The 11,993-nt window shown below is 50.3% G+C and overlaps 4 protein-coding genes across 4 annotated transcripts; 1 reads left to right on the forward strand and 3 right to left on the reverse strand.

Moving 5' to 3' along the window:
- Positions 1 to 42: 42 nt before the first annotated feature.
- Positions 43 to 2,317, reverse strand: AtWU_02518 (Zn(II)2Cys6 transcription factor; the record flags this gene model as incomplete). The annotated part of the gene is made up of 6 exons (XM_035497632.1): positions 43 to 791; positions 844 to 1,106; positions 1,169 to 1,606; positions 1,653 to 2,003; positions 2,070 to 2,176; positions 2,234 to 2,317. The coding sequence occupies 6 exons, from the start codon at positions 2,315 to 2,317 to the stop codon at positions 43 to 45; spliced, it is 1,992 nt and encodes a 663-aa protein (XP_035353525.1).
- A 1,871-nt stretch (positions 2,318 to 4,188) lies between these two features.
- On the forward strand, positions 4,189 to 5,196 carry AtWU_02519 (mannan endo-1,4-beta-mannosidase A precursor; the record flags this gene model as incomplete). Its single annotated transcript, XM_035497633.1, has 1 exon — positions 4,189 to 5,196. The coding sequence occupies one exon, from the start codon at positions 4,189 to 4,191 to the stop codon at positions 5,194 to 5,196; it is 1,008 nt and encodes a 335-aa protein (XP_035353526.1).
- A 429-nt stretch (positions 5,197 to 5,625) lies between these two features.
- Positions 5,626 to 7,050, reverse strand: AtWU_02520 (amino acid permease family protein; the record flags this gene model as incomplete). The annotated part of the gene is made up of 1 exon (XM_035497634.1): positions 5,626 to 7,050. One exon carries the CDS (start codon positions 7,048 to 7,050, stop codon positions 5,626 to 5,628), a length of 1,425 nt encoding a protein of 474 aa, XP_035353527.1.
- Positions 7,051 to 10,740: 3,690 nt separating this feature from the next.
- Positions 10,741 to 11,681, reverse strand: AtWU_02521 (GPI anchored serine-threonine rich family protein; the record flags this gene model as incomplete). The annotated part of the gene is made up of 4 exons (XM_035497635.1): positions 10,741 to 10,943; positions 11,179 to 11,267; positions 11,344 to 11,625; positions 11,674 to 11,681. The coding sequence occupies 4 exons, from the start codon at positions 11,679 to 11,681 to the stop codon at positions 10,741 to 10,743; spliced, it is 582 nt and encodes a 193-aa protein (XP_035353528.1).
- Positions 11,682 to 11,993: the final 312 nt, after the last annotated feature.

Genomic DNA, 11,993 nt, shown 5'->3' on the forward strand with positions numbered 1-11,993 from the left:
CCGTGTGACGATAGGCAAAAGCAAGTGACTGAACGCAGTGTGTCAACACCCTCCAGGAGCAGTAAAGATTTCCCCATCCAAGCTGAAAGGCAACAACGCAAGCAACTCTGCATCGACCACATCCTCCAGGGTCAATCCATCTGAATAAGCACCTTCCATCCCCACTGGAAAATTAGTAGCAGCCTCCTGGCCAGCCGAGCCTGTCCCTCGGGCGCTTAGTCCCCCGCGCTGCTCCATAGCCCTGTTGTCAGCAAGATATCCCCGACTCGCCAGGGGCGTATTTGTCCCACTGCGAGGCTGTCCACCAAACTGCTCCCGCCACATCCACATGGAATCATGGACTAAACTGGCAGCCAAGCGTGTCTTCAGTCTTAGCCCGGGCGGCTTGTCCCGCTGCCCGCGATGAATAACTTGAGCACTCCACAACTGGGTAAGAATCTTTGACATGCGCCCAGGGAGATCGTTGTCCTCGATAGATATCCGACGCGTTAGGGCAATGGCAGAGTTGAATGAGCGTTTACCGGTCTCTAGGTCGAGATAGGGGCCGAGGTTCGAATAGCTCAATTTGAGTATGAACATAGCTGCGATAGAGATGATACGGAAATAGGACACGGGCCCGTAGGCCATGGCGTCGGTGAGGGCTTCGAGTTGGTTGATGATTGTTATGGTGGAGATTGACATGCTGTATGCGCGGAGGAGCCCGCGTTTGCGCGTATCAGAGTCGGATTCTTCGAGTAGGTAGAAGACGTAGAGTTGGAGACCGGTGCCATTAAGAAGGACTTTGTTCTCCTCTGCGGGCAAGGTTAGTAATGATGGGATGGGACGAGTTGGTGTGTGACGGACCGGATATGTAGCTGGTTAAAGTGGATGCCAGTTCGGTGTATTCTCGCTCCAACAGGGCCAGAAGGGAGATGAATTCCCCTGGACGAGGAAGATCCGTTGGACCCTGTGAGTGGCTGGACATGAACTGACCTACACGGGCCGAAAACCGTGATATGAGGAGTTGATGTTTGAGGGACGTCGGGATCATGGTGCTGTCCCGGTCACAAAGCCGATCGATCATCCAGTCTGACGAGACCCATACTTGTCCGTCTATGGTTACGATTCTGTGAGGATAGTTGTGTCAGATAGCTACGACAAAACATGGCTAAAGCAGAGTGTCACCTACGTTTGAGCGGTGATATAGCAGGTCGCCCATGTTCGAGCTACTTCGGCCATCTCATCCGGCATCAAACGTTTTTTGGTTCGGGAGAAATCCTGGATGGCTTCTGGTCGATGCAGCCCGATGCGGAGGGAGATAGTCTGTGCGGTGGATAGGAGAATGGATGTAATATCGGAAGAAAGAGATGAAGTGGGAAATGGCCACAGACACACTAGGATGATAGCCTGCACGACATGCCAGGTGTGCGGGGGATTGGCGATGGTATCCCATATGAGCTTCTTGACGGGAGCCGTGAGACTGACAAACAAACCAGGTTCTTCCGTATATCGACGAGAGGCCAGCAGAATGATGGACCAGAATAACACCGCAGATCGAGCATAATATTGGTTCGGGGAGATGGTTGGATCCAACAAGGGTACGTAGGGATGATAGTGAGTGAAGAAGCTACCGGCATTAGCTTAAGGATAGGTAGCAGGCTGACCAATCTTACATGTTGAACAGGGCATTTACTTGAAACCCATGGAGGTGGACAAACTCTAGCGACCTGGATGAGGTTGGGGACGTCGTGTCGGTAAGTAAAGGCGACGGTTGACTAGGTTGCTGGGATGGCAAGGAATGTACTGGAGTTGTAGGTTCTACTGGCAAAGGTGGCATTTGGGAAGCCACCAGATCCACTCGCGACCCTGAGGGTTCCTGAACGATGATAGAGGAGGCATCGGCATGGTACGATTCGCTGGGGGTGAGGAGAATGCCTTGGAGGGACTGTGGCGCGGCAGCGGGAGGATGAGTGGAGACGGATGAGCGCAGATGCTGAACTTCCTTCTCCAGTTCCTCTAGTCTCCTATAAGGTATCAGAAGGTGTGTATTGGAGGCGACGAAGTAGCCCTTTATGGCCAGTGAGGTATACTCTCGCCCGTTGACACGTTGATACGCCACATCAAGCCGGCATTCGTAGCCCAGCCGGCGACATCGGGAGCAGGGGATAGCACCACCTGTGGATACCTCACATCGAAGCTAGGCCATATCGTCAGCTACGAGGAAGAACAGAGGCGAGCTAGTATCATAACTGACCTTTGACTGGCGACATTGCCTGCAGGCAATCCGCTTACTGCGATGGCGCGGGAAGGGGGATTGGGGCGCGCGTTGGGGTGGCATGCTGAACGACTAGACACCCATTCTCCGAAGAGTAAGCACCAGGAAAACAATCCTGCAGTAGGTGACGTGCGAGGTAACTAGCTACGGAGTACTATGCTTAGGTTAACCCTTCCGGGGAGAGACAAAGCAAGAAGACGTGTACAGATAGTGAGATAGTGCGTTACTGTCAGCCTGGTCGGGCTTTGTTCTTCCCTCTTCTGGTCATCTCCGTTGGCGGGCCGAATATACCCAAACAGGGTTTAGTGCCATTACGGCCGGCCCGAGGAGTATCTGTCATCATCTCAATCGGGAAGTCCAGGGTTGTTGATTATTCCGGCAGTCTTGATTGGACATTGACTTCGACTCAAGAGCTGTTGAGTCGGATGTCAGACGGTTGCGCGACGGAGCAGAGTCGGCCATGCAGATGGGCATATCCGATTGGCTTGATCTGCGTGATAAGGGTAGCCCGCGAGTGCCACAGCCGACTCCGTGCATCTTCCGTCTGGATGAAAAAAGCACTACTATGTATGTGTGCTGATGAGTAAAGCATGGCGTCCCATATAGCTTATTGTATCAGTTCGACATGATGGAAATACTGGTAGCCGAAGGAGTTAGTATGTTAACGATCACACGCTTCTGTATTCGGCAGATTACAAAACCCACGTAGACCTCGAGTCATGGTCAACACCCCGCCTGCATCGTACGATAGTGGAGTGTAAACTTTCAGTGGAAGGAAGAGGGTCCTTGTATGATGCTGGGTCATACATACGGCTTTACACTTCTATATGGTCATGCAGTCCTGACGTTAAGGATATGCGGTCAATGCTTAAACGCGCACTCATGCCGAATCCTACGCCGGGATCGTCTATTTAGTGAACGGTGAATCGTTCGATGGATCTTCCCTGGTCTGATTCAGGGCCAGGTTGCCGCAGAGGCAAGTCTGCTTTCCCAGCTTGGTAGCAGCATAAACTCCGTGTCCAGATAGGTTAGACTCATGGGTCATCTACACCCACGACGCGTACTCAAATTGAGAACCACTACTATCTTAAATTGAACTTGGTAGGGAATTTACAACTGCCGAGAAGGCTGTCTCATTATGAAACATGGCGAAGCAGGCAGTCGTTCAGCCATCTCCTTTGGGAACGGGACGCTTGCCTTGCCTAACAAGGTAATATCTGAATACGATCTGACTATCTAGAGATTTCATATCCGAAGCGAATGCGTTCCCTAGCCCATATTAGGAAAAAATCAAGAGAGAGTGGGACGAAACGTAATCGTTAATTCTATCCGTGATGTAGTCGGCGAATATTCGGGGAATCCCCGCAACTCAGGGCCTTATGCCAAACCCGCCCGGGAAAGAGATCTGAGTGCGATGATGCCGTGCTTGTGGAGACGGACGGGAAGCCGAACAGTCCCTGGACCCTATGCCATATGGCACAGTCCACATTAAGCATGAATCAACGCATGTTCCATTTCCAGGCAAACCACGTCCAAAGCTACCAATATTGCATGTCTACACTCAAAATGGAACTGTCAAGACAGGGTGAAACGCGTCAGCAGAACTCTAGTTCTGAGACAACAATATGTGTGCGGTCCACCATGCTTGGGGAAGCCTTCCACGGGCAAGAGGTGGTGAGGCCGCTTAGAGATGACTGGTACGGAGGTGCAGATGAAAAACTAAGCGGAAAAGTTGCGTTGTCCATGGATCGTCATGAAGAGGGAGTGATTTAACCTCATGTATGAAAACTTCCTTACATCGAATAGACAATGATCGTCGCGGTCTGAATCTATAAAGAACACGCCATGCCCCAGTTACAGCTGACAGTAAACCAACTCCTTCACTAAGTCATTCGCTCGTTTTTTCATTCGTTAGTACTTGATACATTTTGAAAATGTTCGCCAAATTGTCCCTTCTTTCGCTTCTTTTCAGCTCTGCTGCGCTGGGCGCCTCCAACCAGACTCTGTCCTATGGCAACATTGACAAGTCTGCCACCCCCGGCGCCAGAGCGCTCCTGAAGTACATCCAGCTTCAGTATGGATCGCACTACATATCTGGACAGCAGGACATCGACAGCTGGAACTGGGTCGAGAAGAACATTGGTGTGGCCCCTGCCATCCTCGGCAGCGACTTCACCTACTACTCGCCATCGGCTGTTGCCCACGGCGGCAAGTCTCACGCGGTCGAGGATGTAATCCAGCACGCCGGTCGCAATGGAATCAATGCCCTGGTTTGGCATTGGTACGCTCCCACCTGTCTGCTCGATACCGATAAAGAGCCGTGGTACAAGGGATTCTACACCGAGGCCACCTGCTTCAACGTGTCTGAAGCCGTCAACGACCATGGCAACGGCACCAACTACAAGCTCCTGCTGCGTGATATCGACGCAATTGCTGCTCAGATCAAGCGCCTGGATCAGGCCAACGTGCCCATTCTCTTCCGCCCGCTCCACGAGCCCGAGGGTGGCTGGTTCTGGTGGGGTGCCCAGGGTCCTGCTCCCTTCAAGAAGCTGTGGGATATCCTCTATGACCGCATCACTCGCTACCACAACCTCCACAACTTGGTCTGGGTTTGCAACACTGCTGATCCGGCCTGGTATCCCGGAAACGACAAATGCGACATCGCCACCATCGACCACTATCCCGCCGTTGGTGACCATGGAGTCGCGGCCGACCAGTATAAGAAGCTCCAGACCCTGACCAAGAACGAGAGAGTTTTGGCTATGGCAGAAGTTGGCCCCATTCCGGACCCCGATATGCAGGCTCGTGAGAATGTCAACTGGGCTTACTGGATGGTTTGGTCCGGTGACTTCATTGAGGATGGTAAGCAGAACCCTAACCAGTTCTTGCACAAGGTGTACAACGATACCCGGGTTGTGGCTCTGAACTGGGAGGGGGCGTAAGCGGACGTGGTAGATTACCATGAGGGGAGTTCAAAGGAGTGTTGAGCAAGTGGGAGAGAGGGAAGTTGTGGATATTACTAGGCTACTCTGGAAGTGGCCATCCTGGCAGCCAACAGTCACTCAAAGCGCCTCCTTAGCTAGTGTGTACTATCGCCATACAGAAATAAACAGTGTATTACATTGGATTTGATTCCCGCTTAACTGATTGTACTAAACATCCATTCCCAAAGACCTAAGGGGCCAACTGTGCCAATGACGTGGCCAAGCATTGATATCCGCTGTGGGCCAGAGGGACTGAAAGACGGTTTGAACGTCCTCTTCCTCTTCCATGACGAATTCGCCACCCACTTGCTGTACTGGGGTCAATGTGCTATCTTCATCATCTGACAGGTCGCTTAAGTCATGCCTTGGCTTAACACACTTCTGGGCTCATAGCCCTGTTAGAAGATCTGGCTCAACTACCCACGTCGGAGCCAATTGGTCTAGAAAGCCTTCCCCCTTAATCTTTCTACAGTAATCATGATAGAAGTATCTGGAATACTCTCCCAACTGGCCATATAAAGGGTAAATCGTCAGCCGCTGTAGCCAATGCCCGTTTCGACCTTTCCAGACATACGAGAAGATTGCTTTGGCCAACGCTTCATCGATGGCACAGTTGATCAACAAGTCACGCAGGTACCATCTGGGCCACCCATAACCTAGCACAGAACTATGCCAGATTCGAGCCATTTCGAAATCTGTCAACTCACGCGACGGGACCGGGTGGTCGAAAATATTCATCTCCGGAAGGCAGTTGAGAACTAGTTCTAGCTCCTCCAGACATGTGAATTGCCCCAGGGCTGTGTACGCGGCCCCCTCAAAGCCACGGCGGCGCTGAACGCAGATTTGCAGCTTCTTGAGCAATGGAAGCTGGCGGCTGAGCTCCAAAATATCATCGTCTGAGAAAATTGGACCAATTCCTTTGCCTAGAGCAAGCTCATGCAGGTCTATCTCTCGCCTCGAAGGCGATGCCCGATGTAATTCCAATTCGAGGAGTGTCGGTCCATGCTTGCGAAGCACTTTACCACGGGTGAGTAATGCGGGCGTATACCCGCCTAGCAGGCAAAGAGATTTCAGTGGGGGCAAGGATTCCAACATCGCCTCTGCACTGTACCAAAATGCGTACTCGTTCTCATACGGCTCAATTAAGGCAAGGGTCAGGTGAGTAAGCTTGTTGAAGGGTTGCATACTCGCCAGAGTCTGTAGCAGCATCGTATCCTTGATGCAGCCAGCTGTCCACGATCTCAGACATTCTAGATCCGTCAGTTCTTTCAAGCACTGGAAGCCCTCCACGGTCACCTCCCTATCTAGCGGCCAGCATAAGGATTTTATTTGGGCGACTACTTGAGGTGCATCCTGACTTTCCTCCATAGGCAGGGGACCACAAGAACAGGACTGAACCGAGACCTTCCGTACATGTGGTGCTCGGTGCACAATGCTCTGCAGTAACCTATCCGTAGACTGTGTCTCACCATTTTCAGTGTTCTCCAAGGGATAATGACACACGGCATGCAGTAACGGTGAGCCATCCCAAGCCTTGCTCGTGGAAAGTGATGAGATGAAGAGGGAGACTCGGCATGTTGGATGATGCCGTGAGATTGTCTCAGCAAGCTCAACCGTCCCACCCTCCTCATCAATAATATTGACCTCACTGAGATTAGGCAGCTGTGTAATCAGGTTGAGAATCGGGGCCAGATCCTCTTCGTAGGAAGGACATCGATCGATAAAGCCCTTCCCGACACCCCCTTGTTCCAGGGCATCACGAGTATCTAGGTAGTATTTAAGCGGGGGTTTTATGAATCTCCAAACCGTCATCAGACTTAGTCGCTTCACATATGCAAAGACTCTTTGGGTATGTGGCAGACGAAGCAAGTAAGAACAGGATTCCTCGATATCTAAAGGTATCAAAAGGTGGCGATATAGGACTGATCCTGCGATAGTGTTCCATACCCTACTAACTTGAGACAATGCCATCAGGCTTCTTCGGGTTCTATCACACAACTGCGGGCTGCATCAGTGCCGTGTATCTAAAGTTTAGTTGAACGTACTTACCAAAGTTGCAATGACATGCTTGATCTCTTCTGGTAGCTTATCCGTGGTTTCTAAACACCTGAATAAGTTGGCTTATAGATGTATGGTAGTGATGTTACAGGACGGCAAATCTGGGAGAGTTAAAGTCTGAAGGGATGCTGGGCTGCTGGAATTAGCGAGATCGTCACTACGCTCCCATCACTGCAAGGAATACTGTCCATTATATGTTCTGACTTAGAAAGGGGTTTCTGCCCAATTTTTCATTAGACATGGTAGCGACCTCCTTCAGATTAGAAAAATGAATGTTCCATTCTCTACCGGATATCAGACACCATGTAAGTACTAACGATGGACTGTGCCAGAGAAGGCGATGAATTTTATGGCGAATCCACGGTAATGCAACAGTCTGAAAGAGAAGATTTGAGAAGCTTGTCCGCTGTTAGCTCGGATATTTTCGATTTTCGTCAATGGCCACAAGATAGCAATCATTGTAGTTCCCCAAGTCTTGCTGATGTTTCAATTGAACAAGGTAAAGAGAACTTCAAAGGATAAAGGAGGTTTCAGACGGGAGAAGGCTTGGTTTATCGACGATGTCGGAAGGACGCGGCTCAGACAAATGTAATAATGCAATTTGCATAGACCTTACCGGGGTACAACAAGCCATGAGGACTGTCTGCATGCAATCCCGGTTAGACTCTGGGAGGAAAAGGGAAGATGCGGCCGATAAAGCCAATACGTGGTAGCACAACGAGAACCCACTTGAAGAGTTGGTTTTTTTTTTGCGCGCCTAGTGTAGGCCACTATGGAATGTTTGTCTTCTATGACCTGCTGGTTCTTTGCTGGCATTTCTCTCCAGCAAATCTCTTCCATCTACTGCATCGCCACCAAAGGTTCAGCTGGAAGGCCATGTAGGACGGCGTTCTTCTTCCAATGATCAGGGATAAGTGATGGTGCCACTGTGCGACTGAACTGCCGATATTGATCTTCAAATTAGCCACCACACTGACTCTCATTCAGTATCAAGATTGATGGTTGTGTACAGTGGTATAGCATGATCCAGGCCGGCTATCCACAGAATTTGTCGGTAGCCTACCTTATCTTCGACGCAATCCATGCTGATGATCAATCTCCCGTATAGCATGGTAATGTACGACACAGGATCGATAGACCCAGTTTTACCGGTGAGGAGCTGTGTGGACTACGGTAGTAATACCCTCTTTCAAACCGCAAAATTTCCAACCTTCTTCCGGCAGCTCGATGTGAAACCCGTGGGAGGTTACAGCACTGGTGCCACGGCGGTGTCCTTGCGCAAGTCAGAAGTTGTCAGTTGCACGGTAAACTGTGAGACCGCCGGTCTAGCAGAGCTCACCTCGTCGGGACATTATATCATTTGCATTATCCACTTCCCAGAGGTGTCCCGAATTACACCCATGGACAACATAATGGGGATGAAAGTTGCGCCACGGTCTGCGGTTGACGGGGTTCCTACATTCTAGTCATAGTATTATAGCGGACAGCTAGCCGAGATGGCTTCTTTTCTTCTACTTCATCCTAGGCTCAGAGTACCGGATTGAGCTGGCCTTGGGTGAAGCGGATGGGTTCAAGGTGGTCGGTGATATTAGGTGGACCGACCTCAATCGTAATGCGAGCATCCCCTCCCCAAATACGGGGTGGACTTCGTGAGTCTCGACATCAACAGGCGGCATGCCCTCGCGTCTGGCAACTACAGCACTGGGATCGCGGATGGCCTGCCCGCACCATTTGCTGCTGGTCTGATTGCCTCAGTACAGGAACGGCCTTTCTTCAGACACCTGATACACACTTCCGCGAGTGTTGTTCCATCTAGGCGAGTAACCGGGGCAGCCAGGAATCCGTCAAGCAAAACTTACGAGACCCACGGAGCCTCTTGAGAATCCAACGCGAGAAGGGCGTGGCGTGTGGCCGGTGGAGTCTCCCTTACTGAAAGCATATTATATCATCTGGAATGGCCTGGATCTTCGGGTGGTATTTGCCACAGCGGCGGCACTTTTCATCTCTTAGATGACTCTTGGGATGCGCTGGCCGTGCCGATTACACTACAATTATTGAGATGACCATATCGACGATACAATATGTGTGACCTTGGGGGTACACATATGTAATCAGTAATCCACTGGGTGCTGCGTGTTGGCATATCCTGGACGGGAAAGAGTCTGCACTAACGAGCTGCGATTAGGACGGATGACTATAAATAGGTGTCGGTCGTCGAAAGCTGCATCACTTTCCGAGGTTCAAAAACTGGTTACACAGCAGGTAAACAAGAAACCAACTGCTGCGGAAGCTGTAACGCAAGGGGAGACACAGCCTTATCTCGTGCAGTCCGAGATGCATACGCGACTTCCGGCGGTGTGAAGATTGCCATGTTATTGGGGATGAGATGTCACATTCCGCCATCGCAAAATTTTCTTCCTGTTGGGTAATAGCTTACCTAAGTTAACATACTGTGAACTGTTCTCGTAGTGATTGGATGGACCCATAGAGCATGAGGTGAAAGATAAGAAGCAAAGAAGTAAGACGGAACTGTAAGGAGTGTCATTCCACGGTATTGGATATGCTCTTGAATGTTTCTAGGCTCGGCTGCTTGAAGTAGAGCACAAATACTAGTCATCATCACTGTGAAAGAATACGAAGACTCTCAATACAATCATTCTCTGATTAGCTCTATATGCCTTTGATGCCTCATGAAAGTTGAAGGATTTTCCCAAGTAATATATATGGTAAGGTACCGTCTCGTAATCACTCACCGGTAGTCGCAACTGATGGCCGCGGTGGTGGAAGCGTGGCCAGGCCCTAAGATCCGACTGGACAAAGATCTCCCGTCAGCATCCCTGCATCTCCTGCTGCTTAGTGCGCTGATCTATCTGTGACGTGTCCAGCAAAAGGGTTGTTAGTACGTCACAAAGAACAGTACCCAGAAGTAAGATTGCGTTTAAAATCGGTCATACTTCGATTAACCGGAAAAGTCAACAACAAGTCCCAAGCATATATCTCCGGGCAAGATAAAAACAAGGAGGGCACAAATAACGGTTTGGTAATGAAATCTTTAACAACCACGATATTGACATCTGGGTATGTGCTACAGAGGCCTAACATCGACAGTAGACGGATACCAGCGAAAGAAAAGGGAAAAAAAGTTCGATCGGCAAGGAAGTGTGGAGATGATCTGTTGTTGTCAATTCGCGCCCCGCTGGATCGACATACGCTTGCGGCTCATGGGTTCGATGGGGATTTGATCTCTCATTTTCTAGTGCGCCCTTAAACCACAGCAATCGCAGAGAGATCTAGTTCCGATACTAGTGACTATGCCTTAAGACTACAAAGAACAAGTACAAGGAACGAAGAAAATCCCCACAAAACAAGCTAGTTCTATTTTCAATTCTCATGAGTCGTAGACTAAAAACAAGCGTGTGCGTGATCCCGAAATGAATTTGATGATCAGACGTAGAGAAGCGCCAAAGCAGCACCAATCAGAGCCACAAGCCCTTGAGGAGCGTTGAATGTAGTTGAAGCCGCGCCGGTGGATAGCTGAGCGGTTGTCGTGGCGGCAGTGCTGTTCGACCCCGAGGTAGAAGACGCGGACGTGGCGAGCGTAGTACCCGTAGAAGAGGATGAAGACGTGGAGGTAGACGTAGTCGATCCTGTAGAGAAATCACACTTCGGTCAGTGAGGTCGCCGTGCCACAATAACGAAAAGACATCTTGCCTGAAGATGAAGATAGAGGACTGCTCGACGTGGTAGTTGTAGAAGACACCGCAGTCGTAGAGGTGACTGTGGTGGATTCGGTCTCACTGGATGTCGAAGAGGAGGAGGTAGAAGAAGAGGAAGAGGAAGAAGATGTAGTGGAAGTGGAAGAAGATGACGAGGAAGTAGTACCATCGCTTGAAGCACCCTTTTCGACAGTAAAAGTCGGGCTCACAGCGAGCTCGCCCGACGAGTCGATGATCTCGATTTCATAGTCAGACCTAGGATGGAAAATAGGAAGTTAGTAGTGTTCCCACTTCCAACTGTCGGTGAGTTCACACGGTCTAGAGTACGCACCCGTTGGAAATGCTAGGGTTGGGCTGGGTAGTGTATTCCCCAGTGGAAGTCTTTACGTTGTCCGCCAGCTTGGTTTGGAAGGATCCGTCCTGGGTGCGCAAGATGATGCTGATCACTGACGGATCGTTGGCATCGCTGGTGAACTTGATGGTTTTGGGAGTGGAGAAATCCCATTCAGTGCCTGAGGTGGGCTCGGTGATGGTGATGGCCAAAGCCGAAGAGATGAGGCTCAGCGAGGCGGCGGTGATAGCGAAGCGCATGTTGATACGACCTGGATTACTACTGCAGAGGATATTAGTAGCTAGGAAGTAGTAGTGTCATATCCCCTACCGGGACATTTGCCTGCTATATATATATATGGATATATAACATCTTTGAGAAGGGTTCCCTTTGACGGGATCGTATATCGACCCCGGGTATACTTCTCTGTACTGAATCACTCAGCAGCCTTTGACTGAAGCCCAACAGATCGAGATCAGGCTGATTGTCTAGACCGCACACTGAACCAGCAATACGAGATGATCATCAGTATGGGCTGAGCCTCTCGCGCGAAGGGCAAAAAAAAACGGACCTCAAAGTGTAATCCGAGACATTTCCTACGTAGAGTGACAGCAATCGGGCATGACCGGGATGTATGTCTCTGAAGCAGT

The sequence above is a fragment of the Aspergillus tubingensis genome (genome assembly GCF_013340325.1).
Source record: "Aspergillus tubingensis WU-2223L DNA, scaffold_3, whole genome shotgun sequence".
Classification (NCBI taxonomy): Eukaryota; Fungi; Ascomycota; class Eurotiomycetes; order Eurotiales; family Aspergillaceae; genus Aspergillus; species Aspergillus tubingensis.